The sequence below is a fragment of the Drosophila tropicalis genome, unplaced genomic scaffold, assembly GCF_018151085.1.
Source record: "Drosophila tropicalis isolate 14030-0801.00 unplaced genomic scaffold, ASM1815108v1 contig_593, whole genome shotgun sequence".
Classification (NCBI taxonomy): domain Eukaryota; kingdom Metazoa; phylum Arthropoda; class Insecta; order Diptera; family Drosophilidae; genus Drosophila; species Drosophila tropicalis.
The window spans coordinates 17962885-17982842 of NW_027173070.1; the positions used below are offsets into that span (position 1 = coordinate 17962885).

Sequence of the window (19958 nt, forward strand, 5' to 3'; positions counted from 1 at the left end):
TTTTTAATCTAAATATAAAGCTTTTTTAAGCCTGAAGAGACGGTAACACTATTTCAATAGACGAAGCTCGACTCGATTCAGTTAACAAGACAGGTAACAGTCTTAAACCGATCGCCGTGAACAGAGTAACTTATTTTGCGGGTTGTTTTCGAAAAGCGGTCAGTTCACTTTAATTTTTATATCAGTGTGAGTGCACTCTGCATGTATACGTGTATGTGTGAGTGAGCGCGCATATGTACGGATGTGTCTCTGTGTGTGTTTGGTAATGAAATTTTTTATTACATTCCCCTGAAAAAAAAAAAAACAAAACATAAAAACAACTTGGTCTAAAATGTGGTTTTAAACAAAACATAAAAACAGTGAGAATTAAACAACAACAAAAATGCTAACAATTTTAAAAATGTTTAGCTTACAAAAAAAAAAAAAATAATAATAAAAAAACTATAAAACGAGAGTGCGTATGTGTATGTGAGTGTGGCTCATACCTCTTCATAGATAGACATGTGTGTAAAGTTGTGTGTGTGTGAAATTTATCATAAATACTTTTGCACAAGTCGCGCCCCTCTTACTCCCCCTTCAGCCCAACCCAAAAGCCGAAAACGAGAAGAAAGTTGTTTAGCATAAAAACGCTGCGCAGCAGCCGATGCCGCCGTCGTAGCAGCAACAGACGAGAGCAGGAAACGGCAAATAGAAACAGAAAACAATTGCAATAAGTATGTCAAAAAGGGCCCCCTCTTACTTCACCGCCCACTACGACCGCTCACCCTCGGCTAGAACTCCGAATGCATCCGACGCCTATCGCGTGTGTATAATCAAGGCAAAAAAAATAATAGAAGAAAAAATTAATCATAATAATCAACACTGGAAATAATTTAAGCGAAAACAAAAACTAGAGCGAACGAGCGAACTGACTGTAACAGACAACCGCAGCCGCAACGGCAACGGCAGCGGCAGCAAACCAACAAAAAAGTGAAAGATTGCAAGCACATCTCCCTCTCTCTCTCTCTTTTCTCTATCGCGCACGCTAGTGTCCCCCCCAACTATTCCCGTCTCTTTATATACTTACACACGCACATACACACATAAACGCATATGCAACATCTAATCAACATCCCTTTCTCCCTCTGACCGCACCTGTCAATGGGACTGCACCAGCTGGAAATATTACAGTAATTTCGGTCACCCATTTGCCCTATTGGGTTTAGACCCACAATGCATTTACTCTCTAATTGGTAAAGCTATAAAGAAAAGTCTCCACACTAAAAAAAAGAAATATAAATTGATAGTTATACAATAATAACTATTGATATTATTTGATTTTGATAAAAGTGATTAAAATAAATGATGGTTAAATATGGCAGTAGTTTTACACTATCTTCTTTTAAATCTTAGAAATGTCTTTATGGCGAATACTCTTATACTAATTACACGACTTTAGTAGTACCTAAAATTAAAAATTTTGATATAATAATTTGGTAGACTCTAACTCGATTTGAAGAACATTTTGCAATCAGAGCTTTTTAAACTAAGGAGCTACAACAATTTAAGGAGATATCATTAATTAAAACTATTTTGTTTTCGTAATTATTTATTCATTATTTATTTATTCAACCAATGTTTTCTCAAATGTTTTTTAAAGTTTATTCTACCACTACCAATTTGATTTATATAAAAAAAATACTTTAATCAAACCTTTGAAATTGACGATTTTAGGTCAGAAAGATAGTTTTCATAAGCTTTTCCAATTTAAAAAATTAAGAAATTAGTACACAATAAATATATGTATATACATTTATATTTTTTGAATTATGTTACCAAAATGTTTGTGTTTACCGAACTTTCTGCAGGTTAAGGTCTGAGGTCTGCGTTTTTGATGGCCTTGATAGAACTGACTATATTTTCGAATATATGTACATGTTGTCATGTTGGTGCGAAACGATAGAATTATGAGGTTTGGACGATATATTCCATAAACAAAAAATGTCATCAGAGTCTTTGCTAGGTATTTTGAATAATAAGCTCGACAACTGCCAAAATTTTGGTTACTAAGTTTTGTGTTTGCTTATTTATAGTTAACCTGATTTAAAAAGATCTTTCCATTCTCTGTAACCCTCACTCGGCCCTCTAATTCTTTCACATTCTCGTGGTTGCACTGATATATACATCTGTAAGTCCTTACTTTTGCAAGATCTACTGACTCAAGGGTATAGAAACTTCGCCTAGACTCTTCTCATATATGGTTAGTTTTTAGGGGCTCACATAAATAAAATTGTTTCGTTTCAATATTTTTATTAGCATTAACAGAATACACACATACATACATATATTTTGAAGTATGCATGTAGTTTTCCTAGATGATTTCTCCCTCTCGTCGTTCTCGTAAACTAAGACAGCCTATTGTTATGGGTATTTCAATTAGCACGTATGTATGTATGTTCAGGTACTTGGACTTTGCTTCAAGTAAATAGAAAATGTGTAAGACAACGAGCAAAAAATAAAACGAGGTTAACAAAATTTTAGGAAAAATAAACCAGGGAAATAAATTAAAACGTTTCATAAGCGAACAATTTTAAAAATCTCTATATAGATATAAATCTATACAAAAATTTGTTGTTTTTCAATCTTCCAATGACGCAATCATTTGCATTTTTAGATTTTTTGCCCCCAACCAGTTTTATATCTCTCTAGCCATATTGTATATCGGTATATCTAACTCTTTGTATGTCTATCTCTGTCTAGTGGGCAATTTAAAATCATTAAAATTGTTATTCATTGTTTTGTTTAATAATGTTGGGTTGCAACTTGCCTTTTTTCTTTCTGCTTCTTTCTTTCTGTATTTTACTGTTATTCAAAAGGAAAATCAAGCAACGAAACAAAAGACTTAAGCAACAAACTAAAAATTGAAAATCATTTCATTTAGCTTATCAATTTATATTTAAATCAGTTTTGAAAATGAGCCACTTTCGTTTGAGACTTTCGGTCTTCAACCAAAAGAAACAAAAAAACCTGTATGGAGAAAGGGAAGGCAACAAAAGACCTTGGATTCAGTTAAATATATATGTACATGCATACATATGAATATTAGATGTTTGATTAGAATATTATATATGCGAAATTTCATACCATTTAGTTCCTTATTCTTAACACGGTCAACGTTGGCTGAGCAGCAGCTGCTTACTACCTTGTATGATGTAAGTCTCTCACGAGACTAGCGTTTTGTCAACGCTACGCCCCCTGCTTAATTCCCCTACGCCCCAAACCTCACTTCACCTCAGACTCTTGCTCTGCTTTTCTCTTACTGTCTTTTCATGTCCAATTACAATTATCATTACACGCTAATTATGTCAAAAAGAGCATATATACATAGTTTAATTGGACTATTCAATCACTCGATGCTGGTGATCGCATCAAGAGATCACTGACTTTTTACGGCAAAAGCCCCAATGTAGGCGTCTCCATTCATGGTTGGACACAAAACAAATTTTTTGATCGATTTTGTGTGTGGGTTAAACAGCAACAAAATAGAAAAAAAAAAAGCGGCGCCAAACGAAAAGAAGAACTACTACTTTTGTTTGGACACTTTGGAAATCGATTGAAGATGACAAAGTGTTGAAAGAATTCGCCTAGAAAAGACCACACAAAAATGCTAAAGTGAGGAAGTTAGTTTCATTGTTCTTAGATTAAACGGTTTATTTACCGAAGTCAGTGATAAGATCAGCCAGTGGAAATAGTTTATAAAAATTGTAATTCATTATTTTTTGAAATGCCTTTTGACCATCAAAGATCAAATTGTCTTTATATGCTCGCTTGAGGTTCATTAAGCGATGGTTAAGACTGTAGTTTAGTCTAATAAATTTATAAATGAATTAGTTTAGATCTTATTTTGATAGTTTCTGTAATGTGTTTTCTTCTTTTTCGATTCTCTATCGTCTTTTATGAAAGTTTACGTGCATTGTTCATTTTTAATCACTGTAAATACCAAAACACTTTGCTCTCTGATTAACACATTAAATTGGGTCTTACCAAAAGCATTTCCATTTCAATGTTAGATTCCCCAATAAAGTTCTAATCAATTTATCACATCTTCTTGCCCACTCCCTCTTACACATAATGACATTTGCCTCCCCATCAATGTACATATCTCTCTCACACAGTCGGTTAGGCTATTTGTTATGCTCAATCGTTGGAGCAAAAACCATCAAAAGCGGAACTAAATTTTAATTTACAGTCAATCAAAATAATTTGGTGTTACAAAATCGAGGCTTTTTGTTGCTGGCCTTGCTGCATTTGCATTTCGCCCCCTCTCGAACCCCTTGCCCGTTTCGTATTGCATACAAATTTCCAGGTGAGAAATGCATGCAAGCCAATAGCAACAAAAGCAACAACAGGCGGCCAGCAACCTTCAATAAAACAAAAAGAAATAAAAGAAAAAGAAAAAAATAGTTGGCTATGCCGCAACTCGTGGCTAATCATAAGGCAATCGTCATCGCCGTCTACCGTCTCCCGTCTCCATCTCCGTTTGCCTCAGCTCACCCACCACTTAACGTTCATTAAACTTAAAAAAGAAAGCAAAACGACTCGGGCTCGGGATGTCTATGACTTTTGTATGTTTGGAAATGGCTGATGGAAACGGTGTTGGAATCGGAATTGGAGTTGCAGCAAGCGAGTTTGTGTGCAACATCTGCAATCAATTAATATTACCTGCACTTGCTTTTTGTTTTAGTCTCTAGCTGTGTGTCTGTGGTTGTGTTTGTGTGAAAAACCAACACACAACAATTGCAACAATTAATCAAAATGGCAAAAGGCAACTTGGTGGCACAACATTGAAGGAGTTCATGCAACAAGTTCACTTACAACATAAGGTCATTGCCTAGTTGAAGACTAAAACACAAAAACAAATTAAAACCCTTCACAGAAATAACCAAAATCATGATGGTTACTTAATTAAAATTCATTAATAATACCTATTTGAATTTTCCTAGTTGGTTTAAATCATCGTCAAGCTGAAGAAAAAAATTTCAAGCCGAGTTTTTTATACTCTTTTCAGTTTAGAAACCAAATATGATTGAAATTGTGAGCAAGTTTCCTCCATAGGAGAAAAGATAATTAGCCGTGTTCCGCGTTTGGATTCCGTATAAGTTTGTAGAAATCGGAACTCATTTCATCTCATAAATTTGTCCATTTGAATCCCTTTTGCAACCGTTTGCCATTTTTACTAAGAAAGCGTGAAATATACCAATAAAATGTAGATGAATTTTTAATTTAATACAATTCTCCATGTTTAAAATTAGCGATTTTTATTAATCAGTCAACAAAATATATCTTATTTTAAGTTAGGTATTTCAGCAAGGATTAAAACATGGAAATCTTTTGTTTAAATAGCCTTATGAAGCGAATAAGAATGGTTGTTTAATTAAAATCGGCAAAATAAATTTTGAAACATCATGAAACGTCAAAACTAAAACAGAAGCCAACATTTTTTCATACACTTGTTTAGAATTGAATATGATAAAGGTTACAAACGAAATTTTGTATTTAAACGTCCTGCTTACGGTCAAGTTATGTGTGATTGTCTTAAACCCCATCCATCCCCTTGTCAAAGCTCACGTTTCCAAAACCTGCAAGAAAAATATTTAAATATACCTACATTTTGTTAAATTTTTGACAATAATACAAAAGTTGAACTAATTTCCCATTTTGGTAAAAGAGTTAGGAGAAAAGACAATACTCCAACTTATTTCTAGGACTTCCAATCTCGAATACTGTTCATTACCAGCAAGGAATGTTCAAAATTTACCGATCTGTTCACTATACATATATATCAGGGACCGTAATCATCATATTTGATATTGATTTATATTTAGGTTTTCTATAGTTTAAAAAAAACAGCTTCTTCTCTTCACCATTTTTATTTAAACTTTGAATCGTCGTTTTTATCGTCTCCAAAAATATCTCCGAATACTTTAATTGGAATTTGATAAAAAGAAAGAAAAGACGCCCTCAATTATATAAAAAAATCTAAAAAAGGGTTAAATTTAAGATTTAACAAACCCACAAAAACATTATTTACTTAAACGTTTAATTTAAGCTAAAATCTTATGAAAGGAAGAGAAATTCATGTTGATTATTACAGAACTTTAAATTAAGTAAAGAAATTGCAACTGAGTTTTTAAAGCAAACTCCATATACCCTTTTTACAAGAGTATTAAAATGAAAGTTGTTGTTGCTGTTGTTGTTTAGATTTACGCCCTCACAATTTTAATCCGTAGACCAATTTTGGTATTTCATTTTTTTTTGTTCGATTTGGTGAATAAAACTACCAAAAATAGAAAATTTCACCTACGTGAAAAATAAACACAACCAAATAAAAACCTAAACATATTAATTAAATTTTGTTGTAAACTAATTTTTCAGACGAAAATGTGGTCACCATAAACAAAAAGACACAGACGAAGCAGACGCTGACGACGACGACGAAGAAGAAGAAGCTGCCGATCAGAATACAAGGAAAATTTGTACAAGCAGCAAGTGAAATTCCTGGACAAAATAAAAGGAAAAGTAAAGTGAAAAAGAAAACCAGTCAATAGCAACAACATAAATCCAGAGACTAGACCGCAGCCAGCCCCCATCATCAGCATCAGCATCAGCATGTATCGGCCAAATTTCTACGAGTCAACTTGTTTGCGATGCAGCGAGACTGTCTATCAGGTGGATCGCGTGGGGCCACTCAAGGATTTCACATTCTTTCATTCCGGTTGCTTTAAATGCGTACATTGTGGCACTAAGCTAACACTAAAGACATATTTCAATAATCAGCATAAGCAGGATGATAAAGAGGTGAGTGCGAGACGTAACGGAAGAGCATGAAACGAAAGACTTAGGCGACAAACTCGGCAGCGGCAGTAGCAGCAGCATCAGACCGCATTAAAATTATTTGCACAGCTGCTGTTGTCGTTGCCATCGCCTTTGGCGCTTTTTTTTTTTTTGTTGATTTTGTTTTTGTTGCATATGCATAATAATAAATAACTTTTGTTATTGCACTTAGCCAAATGTGTGTCACAGTTGCCACCTGTGTTGATGTGTGTGTGCGTGTGTGTGTTTGAGTGTGATCGTGTTAGCGTTTGTGTAGGAGATGCTGTTGCAATTGCTGTCTATCTCTCTTCTCAGTCTCTTGACTCAGTCAACGAGAATGACTAAACGAATTGATTGAAATGGAAATAAGAACTAGATTTCTTTTAACATTCTAATGAAGTAACATCGAAAAGCGAAAAAATGAATAAAATTATTTTGAATGTTTTGACATTTTTGATTAGAATATGAATAAATGTGAAAACAATTGAAAAGATTAAACAAAACAAGGTTAAAAAATAAATTTGACATGAATTACTTCTCCCAGACAGAGATTGGAGGAGGGTTCAACTCACGGACTCAAAAATGACTCTTCCAAAAGCCAAAATGTGATTGGTGATGAAACATGTTTCCTATTACTTCCAAAAAACGAATCATTTATAATCTCATTTATCATAATTTTTATTAAATAGAAGACTCAGGAAAGATTCATGTAAAATCTGAGCTCGATATTTTCATTAAAGTAAATTGTCATTTAAAATTGCCAATTAAATAAATAGCAATACATTTAATATGAAAATAAGACTAAAAACTGAACTGACCTAACTTGTTTCCAATTATTTGAAATCGCCAGATAATAAAATTTGAGGTTCAAGATCTCATTTCAAACTACAGAATTATCGGAGTTTTCATTAAAAACATTTTCTTAAAAGAAAAAATATATCAATTTGTAAACATCAATAAACGGAAAAATTTAAAAAGAAAAATCCAAACATAGTTAAGTGATAGGCTCTTAAAACCTTTTTTATGGCTACTTATTACTTGGTTGTTGCTTTAAGAACTTTGATAAGGTATAGAAATGACAAACAGACAGGCATTAACTTAAAAAAGTTTCTACAACTATTTATATACATATAAAGTTGTTGAGTGTTTTAATACCTCGACAGTACTTCTTGAAAATTTCTTTCTTTATCTTAATGGATCTAACAAAGTTGGCTACCTAAAATTAAAATTAAAATATATTCCTTGATTCCTATCTTTAAGTCCCTTATGCATTTACCATTAAAAATTGAAAATAAAGGTGATATTGAACTTCCAAAACAAATTTGTGTGATCATTGAAAGTAAGCAAATTTTTGTCGGTCAATTTGGTAGCATTATCCGTTAAAAACTTTTCTACGTTTTGATTTTTGTAAAAAGAAGTCAACTTTTAATGAATTCTAAAAAGTTATTGCATAAAATTGTTTCCATTTTAAGATTTTATTTCCAAAATTCCATGTTTTTTTATTGAAACTTTATTAACTGGTTTATGTTTTCTCCTCAAGGTCTATTGCAGTTCCCATGTACCAAAGAGCGGACCTGGTCATCTCGATCAGACTTCAGTGGGCATACGTCAGGCCTTGAATGCGCCACGAACAAATAAATTTGTGAATGAACAAATACGTGGAATACGCAGCGAGATCGATGGTAAGCAATAATAACTAAGTATACACAAGAGTTTATACATGCGTTTATATATATGTATGTATATCTATTTCTTGTTCCTTCTTATCAGGTGCTCCATTGAGCGGATCTCGCCAATCCACACCAAATGGCTATGGAAATGGACGTGAGGTTAGCTCTCCATCACAAAATGAGTCCGATTACAAGTACGGACGATTCGATGCCAGTGCCTTGCATATAGCACACGCACTGAAACAAACGGAAATACAAAAGGCCTACAATAAGGCACGCGAGAAGCCAATTGATTTCTATTTGGTAAGTCCAAGAAGTATTTTTTTCAGAGATTATATCAATCGAGTGGGGTGATGGTGTATGGATGAAGAAGATTCTCTCTAACTGGCCGCAAATTAAGAAATTATTTAGTGCAGAACATCTAATGAAATTTAAGTGGCGGCTAGCGGAGAGTTAAGACTGTTTACTGCTTTATAAAGACTAACTACAGACATACTAAGACTATGCGGGAAGTCTCCAAGCTTCAACGGATTGTGCAATGTTTTGCTTTCATGGCTGGCTACTTGAAGAGTTTAATTAATGCAATAGTAATGTTTGTTGTTAGAATAACTCATGATTATGTAGGCTACTGTGCTATTTACAGCAATTGAGTAAACGTTTCTCTCTGTGTGTGTGTGTGTTAACAAGTTGCCTAAGCAAAGAAAAACAACAAAAATTTAAATGAATAAGTTTATCTGCTTGGCCAGTGGTGCTTCCAAACAAATATCTTTTATTTTCATTTATTAGACAAATTGTTTAACTAAAAACTTATAATTTTTTTGACATTAAAGTATTTTGCTTAAAGACCACACAAATCTGGCCATAAGTAGCCCTAAAATGGTAAAAAGAAATGTATGTTTCATCAATTTTGTGAGTATGGAGTTAATATGGTTCTTAAGTTCTGGGGGACGCCTCAATTTAGTCAGTTTTACTTTTTAGGTCGATAATATATGCACCTCGAAATTTGAGAAAGTAATTTTTTAAGTATATTTTATGAAAATTTCAAGCAAATCTGATAAATGTGAGATAATTTAACACGCTCGGGGACAATTTTTGAAATGTCATCCAATTGGCTTTCAGAAAAAACACCAAAATATTTTGAAAGTTGAAACTTTTAAAGTGTTTTTCTCAAAACCATTTGTTTTAAATAGGTGCCAAATATTCTTCAAAAACCGAGTTTCTTAATAATTTTTTTTTTTTTAATATTTTTCACAAGCATTTTTTTCTTATTTTTTGGTTGCTTAGTTTTTTTCTATTGTTAAATTTTCAACCTAAAAACAAAATTTCTTGTTTGAGCCATTTTCTAAATCGGCTATGACAAAAGCTGGATATTGGTATTGACAGAACGGGAACGTTGCTTTTTATACTCTAGCAGAGTGTATTATTTAATTAGTCAGATGTTTGTAACGCACAGAACGAGCCGTTTCCGACCCTATAAAGGATAAATCATAAGAAGCTGACTCCGTCCGTGCAAATCAACTTCACGCTGCCATCTTAAGAGCTATCGGGATGAAACTTGTTATTTGAGCTACCTTTAGCCCGGAACAGATAAAGTATGAAAATTGTCAGGATCCGACCACTAAATCATGTAGTTATATAAGAATAATAGGTCAAGAAATTGGGTTATCCCTATAAAATTCTTTAATATGATAGTTTTGGATATAAAACATCAGATTCCGAACTTTCAATCAGATCGGATAAGTAGAACACAAGTTACGGTCAATATAAATCGGCTCTGCTTAAACGCCGTCAGCGCTGATGCTCGATTCAACAAAGACACAACGCTACATAAACTGTATGTGCATGCGTGCCAATCACGTATGTATGTAAAATTGGATAGGGAATAAGATGAAAAATAAATGGTAATGATATTTGGAAGGTTTTGTCTGTGCATTGACGAATTGAGTTACATAAAAAGAGTTTGGAACATGTAAAAATGTTAAAGCCAAAGTCTGCGAGGGTATATAAACTTCGGCACAGCCGATTTATATTCATTGATATATTTGCAAGGATTCTATAATATTCTTTACGCATCTTGTTAATAAAATTCACCAATTATCAAAACTACTTAAAAATAATTTGAACCCCAAATGATCAATTTTAAGCAGTTTTCCTTGGAAAAAATGTTAAAAAAGAATCCCTTTTTGGCCTTGCAGGTTACATTTAACCTCTTAAAGAAGTAAATACTAAAATTTTCATGTGTCAGGTTTATTGAAAGGCAGCACAAAAAACACAAAGGAATGAAAAGTGAAAAACAAAGGATTGCCTATTAACACAATTTGCTGTAAGAAAAACGAAACTTCATTGAAAAGAGTAAGAAACAAGATCTAAATAAATATTTGCATAAAATAAAGCTTTCATCAAGGACACGCTTTCGTTAAGGATGCAAATGCAGTATTTAGGCAGAATTTGGCTAACCAATAATTGAAATCAATATTGAGATTGTTAAATGGTTGTAAGATCGAAAGTAATCCAATGGGTAATCTCTTCCAGTGCGTATGAATGTCGCACAACTTTCATTGAGTATAATCCCTGATTTATATGTACATACTATGTACATATGTGTCTATGTATGTGGCACTATTTTTTTTTTTTTTTTTGAAGTGTAGATTACATTTGATCTCTTCTTCTCTCTTTCTGCTGTGCCTTGGCTTGATTATAATTTATGATCTTGCATTAAAATTGGCAGCACTCTCGTTTATCAGCTGACTTGAATCTTTTGCTGCTGCTTTTTATCCATGACTTGGCACTTGTCTCCATGACTTGAATTGAAATCTCCGCCATGATGTGGTGAAAGCATTATAATCGCATTTTACGTAAAGCAAGAAAGAAAAAACAAAGTCAAATTTAAATTGCACAAATTCCTTGCAATGCCAAAAAACCAAAAAACACTAAAACAAAAAACCACAAAAATAAGAAAAACGAAAGAAAAATAAAACCGATTTTCTTTCACTTTCCAGAATGCCACACGCAAAGCTACAACTAAATGTTTGTATGTCTGTGTGTGTGTGTGCCCATACATATATATACATTTTTTTTATTGCCATGCTCAATTTAACAAATTTCGAACAGGTGTCTGTGCGGCAAAAAAAAAACAAAAAGAAAAACCACAAAAAAAACTTCAGAAATATGTGAAAAATTGCATGCATGCAATCATTAAAAATTTTGCATGTTTTACACACTACCAAGCACACACCCTCACACAAACACACACACAAACACACACACACAGAAACACACCCCCGCCCACCGTTTCGCATGTACCCAAAAACGCCTCCTCACCACCTCCACCCGCCAAGAGCAAGTTTTCATTTTTGGTCACCATATTTTGACCACTACTGTGCTTACAGTGCTTGCTGTTCATCTGTCTGTCTGTCTGCCCCGTTTGCTTCCCTGCCAGCATAGATTTCCATATACGGATATGACGATGGCCAAAGTAAGTGCAGCAACAGCAGCAGCACCACAAACCACCAACCACCAGCACCACCACCATTGCGGCCACAGACAATGCCGTCACCCGTTGCCACTTGTTTTTCCTGTCTGCCATGCCATTCCACAGTGGTACACAATACGTTTTTTTTTTAAGTTCAAAGAATTGGTCTGAAAATGCTTCATAAGTAGAATAGATTTGTTCTTTTGGACAGTTTTGACCTAGTCAATTTCAAAAAAATTTGAAGACCAGGCTCTAATTTTAATGTGCTCTGAATATAGTTTTACAAGGGACTGATCCTTAGATCTTAGTCCCATCGAGGACTTATGATGAGATGTCAAAGTAATTCATGTAGATGTTTGGCAAGTAGTTCAGGTGTAATGGTTGCAAATTTCCTTGAAGCGATGTCAGGACCTCATCGATTCGATGCTTAGCCGATGCTAAGGCTATACATCCAAATATTAAACTTAATTGGGTAAGAACAAATCAAAAAATCATTTTTGAGTTAGATTAGCGCCCCCACCAGCCAACGGCCTTATGGGAAAATGTTTTTATGCATATCTTGGCTAATTGGATAAAATTTGGTATGTTGCTGGATATTAATATCAAATTTAAGTGTGCCAAATTGTATTGCATAAGGTAGAAAATTACGGAAGATAATAGAGTTTCTTCAAATTACGGGAGCGAAAAGGGGCCGAAAAATCTTTACACATACTAAGCGAATATATGTACATACATTCCAAATATGGTGTCTCTAGCTAGAAAAGTCTCTAATGTAAACGCTCTTTTTAAATTACGGGGGCGGAAAGAGGCGTGTCAAAAAATTTAAATAAACTCGATAACTTTGCATACTACACGTACCTACATACCAAATTTAGTGGCTCTAGCTTTTATAGTCTCTTAGATCTAGCTGTTTATACGGACGGACAGACTGACATGGCTAGATCGACTCGGCTGTTGATAGTGATCAAGAATTTCTTACTTTATGGGGTCGGAAAAATAATACATCTGCCTGTTACATAAATTTTGGGGACTTTAATATACCATTTCACCGTATGAGTGCATGGTACAATAAACGGATACCACTATCGAGTTCCTTGACTTCCTGTTATTGTAGAAACGTTTTCAATTCGACGTTTCAATTTTGGTGTTAACTAGTGTAATTCACGATAGAATTAAATTATTATTAATATAAATCGAATTTCTTTGTTATCTTTTAACATTTGGTTTCTCAACAAGAAAAGACATTAGGTATGTTCATTATTGTATGGTTTATTGGTTCGTACACTGGTTTCTATTGCATACTTAAGTTGTCATACCGAGCGTATACGTTTTTTTTTTTTTATAGAACCCCAAAACAGCGATTCGGGACATTAAGGCGCAGGGTTGTCAGGCTTAAATTGAGCGATTGAAACTTTTCTAGAAGATGTAAAACTTGAAAGTTATTGTTGTTGAAAATATTATTATTATAATTTTAAGTATTAACTATACAATTATTTTGTTCACTCTTTCCTTATAATGTTAACCACTGTGCACCTTGGACTTGCTTGTTGTGTTTGCTGCGTTTGCTAAATCTAAAATTATGCGCGCTGCTCACACACCAAAACAAAGTGAAAGTAACCGTTACAAAAACAACAACAACTAAGCGGAGCTTAGGTTTTTTTTTTTTGTTATTATTGCTGCTGTTATTGTTGTTGTTGTTACTATTACTGTTTGATTAGTGCGACCGGCGCACTAGGAGAGTCATTCTTGTCGAGACTTGTCTACTTTTTGCTCTCTGACTCTGACTTTAACTATTTTTCTCTCTCTCTCTCCCTCTCGCCCTTATGTAATGCACGCTTAAACGGCTTGTAATAACTGTGTAATTTGGCTAGACTCTCACGCAGTCGCCGTCGCCGCCGCTGCTGCTGGTGCTGCCGTTGCGTTTGTCGCTGTCGTCGACACCGCAGAGACACTTCCTCATAGTTGAAAGAGCTTTTTGTGGTGCCAATTTAACAATTTATGCCATTTCTTTCTGTTTATCTCATTTTGGTTTGGTTTTAGTTTTGGTATTTTTTTCTTTTATTTTTTTTTTTTTTTGGTTATGGCTTGCGCAATAATTAATTTCAACATTTTTGGACTTTCGTTTTCGTTTCGTTTTGATTTGGTTTGGTTTGGTTTGCTTTTTTTGTCATCATCATCAACATCATCATAGTCATCCTCATCATACATACATACATTGTTGAGCACCCTGTGGGCGTCATAACTGTAGTCGTCTCAGTTATAGTTATGGTCATATTTAAAATCTACTCTAAGCCGCTCACGCAATGCCAACGTCGCTGTCCGCGTCGCTGCTCTGCACTGCGCCGAGTGGCCATTGTCAATGAACCATTTAGTGTGGTTGTTATTGTTTTTGTTGTTACTACTGTTGCTTAATTTTTGTTTTTGTTTTATAGAGTTATTGTTTTGAACTTGACATTGAATTTTGGTTTTTAATTGCATATTTTTATTGTTATTATTTTTATTGTTTTTCTGCTGTTTGTTCCTTTGCTTTTTTTCTTTTGCCCGGGAGATTGCATGGCGCTAAAAGCTTTTGACAAGCCGGAAGCTATAATTTACGAAAAAAGCAACAACAAAACCAAAAAAAAAAAAAAAAAAAACGTAGCTTAAATTGATTTAAACTGTATTATTTGGCCAAATGTGAAAGGAATTTAAAGTGCACACAAAAGATTTGGTATGCAACTTGACTTGAAAACTCTAAAATGAGGAATTTAGTTTTTTTTTTTGATTTAATACGATTAAAAAGTTACATTACTTTTGTCAGAATATTTAGCGAAACATTTAAAAACATCAGAGTTAGTCATTTTTCGACTTGTTGGCCTATAACTAGAGTTTAGCTAAGACTCTAGATATGTAATTGTTGTTAATAACTAGTTCAAAAGAAGGAAACAACTGAAAAGTTTATAAAAATATGCTCAAGGTTGGAAACTTTTTAAAATCAAAAATTTTCAATTTTATGAATTAGAAACTGATTAAGTTAATTAATGGTAGATAACTTCACAGAACCTATACAAATAAGGTGCGCGACATAAGTAAATGGGACACTTCTTTGCAATCTATAACAACTGAACCCATTAATACTTATAAGTAGTAAAGTAAGTAATACATATCTAAAACATAGAATTGATCTTTAACTAAAGTCAGATTTCTCATGCTAAGTATATGACAGTATCGGAAGATATAGAACATTAAGCTCCAAAACTGTTTTCTCAATTGTTTTTTGTCTAAATGTTAAGGTTTTAGTTTTATTTGTAAATACAGTAGAATCCGGTTATAAAGTCTCTGCTTATAACGTCCGTCCGGTAATAGCGACAAAAGTTCGATGAGTGATTGGTTGGTCCCAATACAAACTTATATGAAAGGGCCTCCGATTAGTACATCTTTCGGATATAACGACTAAAGTCGTCGGTCCCTTGAGCATCGTTATGACCGGATTCTACTGTAGATATTTAATTTTGAATCATTTTAATACAAATGCAAATCTTTATAATAAATCTGGTAATTCTTTCTTCACAAGTTCATAAATACATAGCCACTCAGAATAAGCAACAAAACTCATCAAATATATGTTGATCGACTTTCAAGATTTGGTAAGGTTCGTCTATACTGCTTAAGCCGCATCACTCATACGACAAGTGGTACACCTTTAATTTGATGTTATAATTACATCTAATGAAATTTATTATTCATTCATTCACATACTAAATAATATGAGTATACTCGAATTGAATTGAAGGGAGTGAGTGAGAGGCTCACACTGAGTGAGTGTGTATGAGTATTGTATTGTTTCCGTACTCATACCTATAAAGATCTAGTAAGAATAACGAAACCTATTTATAAAACAAAGAGCAAAACATTTATTTATATGTGTTTTTTTAATGAAGTTATAAATTTTAAAAATGTATATAGTCTACTGGAGGCATATCTAAGAAGTTGGAAGGAGATGGCGGTCAAAGTGATAGATTCTGATGTTGCCAAATAAGTTGCAGGCATGGAGGATATTCATAAAAACTTCAAAATCTCTTTTAATTTGAAGACTTTAAAAACAGAAAACAGATTTTTAAATCTGAACTTAAGTGGAAATTCTTTTTCCCAATAATTGAAACGATGGAGAAACTCTTTGGGGGTTATCGAAGATGCACGCAATGCGTAGCCAATGGAGTGGTAATGGGAGTGGGAGTTGCCGCTGCAATTGCAACTTGCCTAATGTTGGATATTTTTATATCTTCTTTTTTCTGTTTTGTTTTGTTTTTGCAAAAGCCTCAGCTCAAGCGTGGCATTATAATTAGCCAAGTTAACAAGCCAAGCATTGCAAAAACAACAGCAACAAAATTAGCCACTGCAAAATGCATTTTTTCCTCGTCTTCTCTGTTTTTTGGGAAAAAGCTTTCTCTAACCTCTCTGACGTTTTTTGCTTGTTTTTAGGCTCGCGAAGAGCAGGCCCACTTGGAGATGAAACATCGTAAAGAGGAGGATGATTTATATCGAAAATTTGCACGGAAACGCGAAGAAGAAGATCGTAAGATACAGAATGAATTCCAAGATGAATGGGAACGAGAGCTTCAGCGTTTGACACATAAATTTGAAAAGGAATTGGCCACCTCCAGACGAAGTCGAGATGAGGCCAATATGTTGACACTGCGACACGAACAACAGAAGGAGGATCTGGAGAAGAACATGACCCTGAGGAGAAGTAAGAAAAAGGAGAGTATCACACGCAAAATGCTCGAACATGAAAGATATGAGACGGCTGCCCTGGTGGATCGACAATCGAGCGAAATGTTGGAATTGATCAGTGCCCGACGTTCGGAATATATGCAAAGTGAAAGCATATTCCTTGATGATGAATTTAGTGAAGGAGCCGTGCCCATAGAGTATCCATTGAATGCTCCTGTCCCAGCTCCACCAGCTGTATCGAAATTCCAGATCTATACCGATCCCATTGAATTCGAAGATGTCGATCGTATTGCCATTTCGGTGGCCCAGGAAGATCAGAAAACATTTACGGATCTGGTGCGTCAATTGGTGGGACGTTGCACTACAGACATCGAGAAGGCACGCACCATATTCCGCTGGATTACGGTTAAAAATCTAAATGCCATGCACTTTGATGATGATCTGCGAGGGGACACACCCATGGGACTGCTGCGTGGCATTAAATACGGCACCGAGAGCTATCATGTGCTCTTCAAGCGACTCTGCAGTTACGCCGGTTTGCATTGTGTGGTCATCAAGGGTTATTCCAAGAGTGCTGGCTATCAGCCGGGTGTTAAATTCCAGGACTCACGTTTCCGGAACTCATGGAATGCTGTCTATGTGGCCGGCGCCTGGCGTTTTGTACAATGCAATTGGGGAGCCCGTCATCTGGTCAATGCCAAAGAGGCACCCAAACAGGGACGTGGCAAAAATGATAGTCTACGGTAAGAAACATATGGAAACTCCTTAAACGAGAACGAGTTGACATTACATTTTGTTTTTTCTATTCCAGATATGAATACGATGATCATTATTTCCTTACCGATCCCAGGGAATTTATCTATGAATTCTATCCCCTGCAGGAGGAATGGCAATTACTGAAACGTCCGATTACCTTAAGAGAATTTGAGAATTTACCATTTGTTCGTTCTCTATTCTTTCGCTATGGCTTACATTTCGCCGATGAGGGTTATGGCGCCGTTGTCTTCACCGATGACACAGGAGCCGCAACAGTGCGCATTGCCATGCCCACGGATATGCAAAGTTGCCTCATCTTCCATTACAATCTCAAGTTCTATGACAGCGATGAGGAGCTCTCCTACGATGGTGTCTCGCTCAAGCGTTTTGTCATGCAATCGGTTATTGGTAATATTGTGGCATTTCGTGTTCATGCCCCATGTTCGGGTGCCTTCCTCTTGGACATTTTTGCTAATGCGGTAACACCGCAGGAATATCTCACCGGGGAGCCCATGAAATTTAAGTCCGTGTGCAAGTTCAAGGTGAGTTGGCATATACCATTTGGTGTATGTTGTGTCATAAATCATTTGTTCGTTCTATTTTGTTCCCCAGATTTGCTGTGAGGAGCTACAAACAGTTATGGTTCCATTGCCTGACTGTGCCAGTGGTGAATGGGGGCCAACAAAGGCTACGAGACTCTTTGGACTTATACCCATAACGCATCAGGTTACTTTCTTTTAATATTTAATTGTAACAAAGACTGCTGCCAGAGCAGAAACTTGATAAGGAAAAAGAAAAACTTAGCAGTATTTAGTATTAGTATTTCCCATAATACAAAAACTAGTACTTTTCACCTTTTAATTCAATTGTACCATGAATTGTATCATGGTTTAACTTAAGGCTGTGAAATTGGGCGAACTATGCCCCTTATAGTATGTATATAGTATGTAGTATAGTATGTAGTCTGTTTTCAACAAATTTATAACTTTTCGAATGCCAATCTAATTGAAATTTGTCTATAAACTATGTTTACTGCGAGAATTATTGTTTAAAATTTCCGAAATTTGTTTTTATATTTAAAATAGCAAATTTGCATTCCTTATCTCCTACTTTAGGGGACAAAGATAACCCATTTCACAGCCCTATATCCATCTACGCATAGCAAATAGCTTACAAATATTTCTACTTCAACTTCTTCTAACTTGTTGACGTTTCGTTTTCCAGGACCCTTTGATATTTGCTGGACGCAGTTTAGATCTACAATTCCGTATGTCTCGTCCACTCACCGACTTTATGGCCACACTACATAAGAATGGCATTGAGGAAAAGAAACTGGCCAAATATGTGACACATAATACCCTGGATGACATAGTTACTTTTATTATCAAGTAAGTGCCTACTCCGCAACTATTTAACCCCATTTTCAATTCTTGTTATTTCATCATTAAAATAATTTTCTCTCTGTTGCCTGCTTGCAGTTTCCCCGAGGAGGGTCAGTATGGCCTCGATATTTACACACGCGAATTGGGGGCCCCACAGCATCATCATCATCATAACAACAACAATTCCTCATCCTCATCATCGGGCGAGAAGCATTTGCTGACGCATTGTTGTAAATATTTAATTAACTCTTCAAAGCGGAATTGATTTTTGCTTTTTGACCACAGAGAAAAAAATAATGAGAAAATGCAATATTAATTATAGTCTACAGCCTAAGCAAGATAATAACAAAATGAAACAAAAACTAAACAACAAATTATTGAATTATAGATTTCCAATAATAACACAAAAGAATATTCCCTTTTGAACAGGTGCTAAGAACAACAACAAAACACAGCTCCCTTTTAATTAATTAATCATTTTTTTTGTATCGAAATCGCAACTGAAAACCATGTAAATACTCTAGACTCTAATCATTAGAACTTAATGCAGCCTAAAAATCTAAATCAAAAACCCAACCAACTTAATTATTAATGCTTAATAATTTATTAAAAAAAAAAAAAAAAAAAAACACGCATATTTTTTACATCTTATATCTACTGTAATACATTTATATATATATAAATTGTATTTGAAATGTTTAATGTTTTTGTTTAAGCGTTGACCCACTTGCTGAAAAATCATTTAAGTATCGAAAGAATATTAATTATAATGTGAATAAATATTTGATATACAACACATTTAATTGCTTGAAGTGTTTTGTTTGTACAGGAAAACATTTTTAATGATGCAACAAATGTGAAATTACTCTAAAATGTCCTGCGGGGTGATTGGCCATCAGGAGTTTTATGCTCCTTCTTTAATTTTGTGACCGCTTCTAAATGAATTTTATATTTGTGACATACTTTTGGGTGCCCCAGAAAAGTACTGATGTTTGTAAACAACAAGTACTATATTCTGCTCAAAACAAGCACGTCAGTCATACTCTTACAGAGTAATAAGAGTAGACATTCAATATACATTTTTAAATCTGCAAAAGCCTATAAGTATGCAAC

At 34.6% G+C, this 19958-nt stretch overlaps 1 protein-coding gene across 3 annotated transcripts; it reads left to right on the plus strand.

Annotated features, from left to right (window-relative positions):
• The first annotated feature begins 111 nt into the window (after nt 1-111).
• Hil (Hillarin) lies at nt 112-19641 on the plus strand. 3 transcript variants are annotated; one of them, XM_068289114.1, is made up of 9 exons: nt 112-262; nt 6415-6837; nt 8393-8534; nt 8623-8825; nt 16456-17450; nt 17519-18005; nt 18076-18189; nt 18688-18851; nt 18942-19641. In XM_068289114.1, exons 2-9 carry the CDS (start codon nt 6649-6651, stop codon nt 19108-19110), a joined length of 2463 nt encoding a protein of 820 aa, XP_068145215.1. In that variant the 5' UTR covers nt 112-262; nt 6415-6648; the 3' UTR covers nt 19111-19641. The 3 variants fall into 3 exon arrangements, with proteins under 3 accessions (XP_068145215.1, XP_068145216.1, XP_068145217.1); XM_068289115.1 differs by having other exon boundaries at nt 116-158; XM_068289116.1 differs by lacking the exon at nt 112-262 and adding an exon at nt 953-1232.
• The last annotated feature ends 317 nt before the right edge of the window (nt 19642-19958 follow it).

Excerpts from the sequence above, each read along its gene's own strand:
- Hil (XM_068289114.1), top strand. The coding sequence starts at position 6,649 with ATGTATCGGCCAAATTTCTACGAGTCAACTTGTTTGCGATGCAGCGAG. Across the intron at positions 6,838-8,392 it reads ATAAGCAGGATGATAAAGAG|GTCTATTGCAGTTCCCATGT; the intron begins GTGAGTGCGAGA and ends TTTCTCCTCAAG. Across the intron at positions 18,006-18,075 it reads AGTCCGTGTGCAAGTTCAAG|ATTTGCTGTGAGGAGCTACA; the intron begins GTGAGTTGGCAT and ends TTTGTTCCCCAG.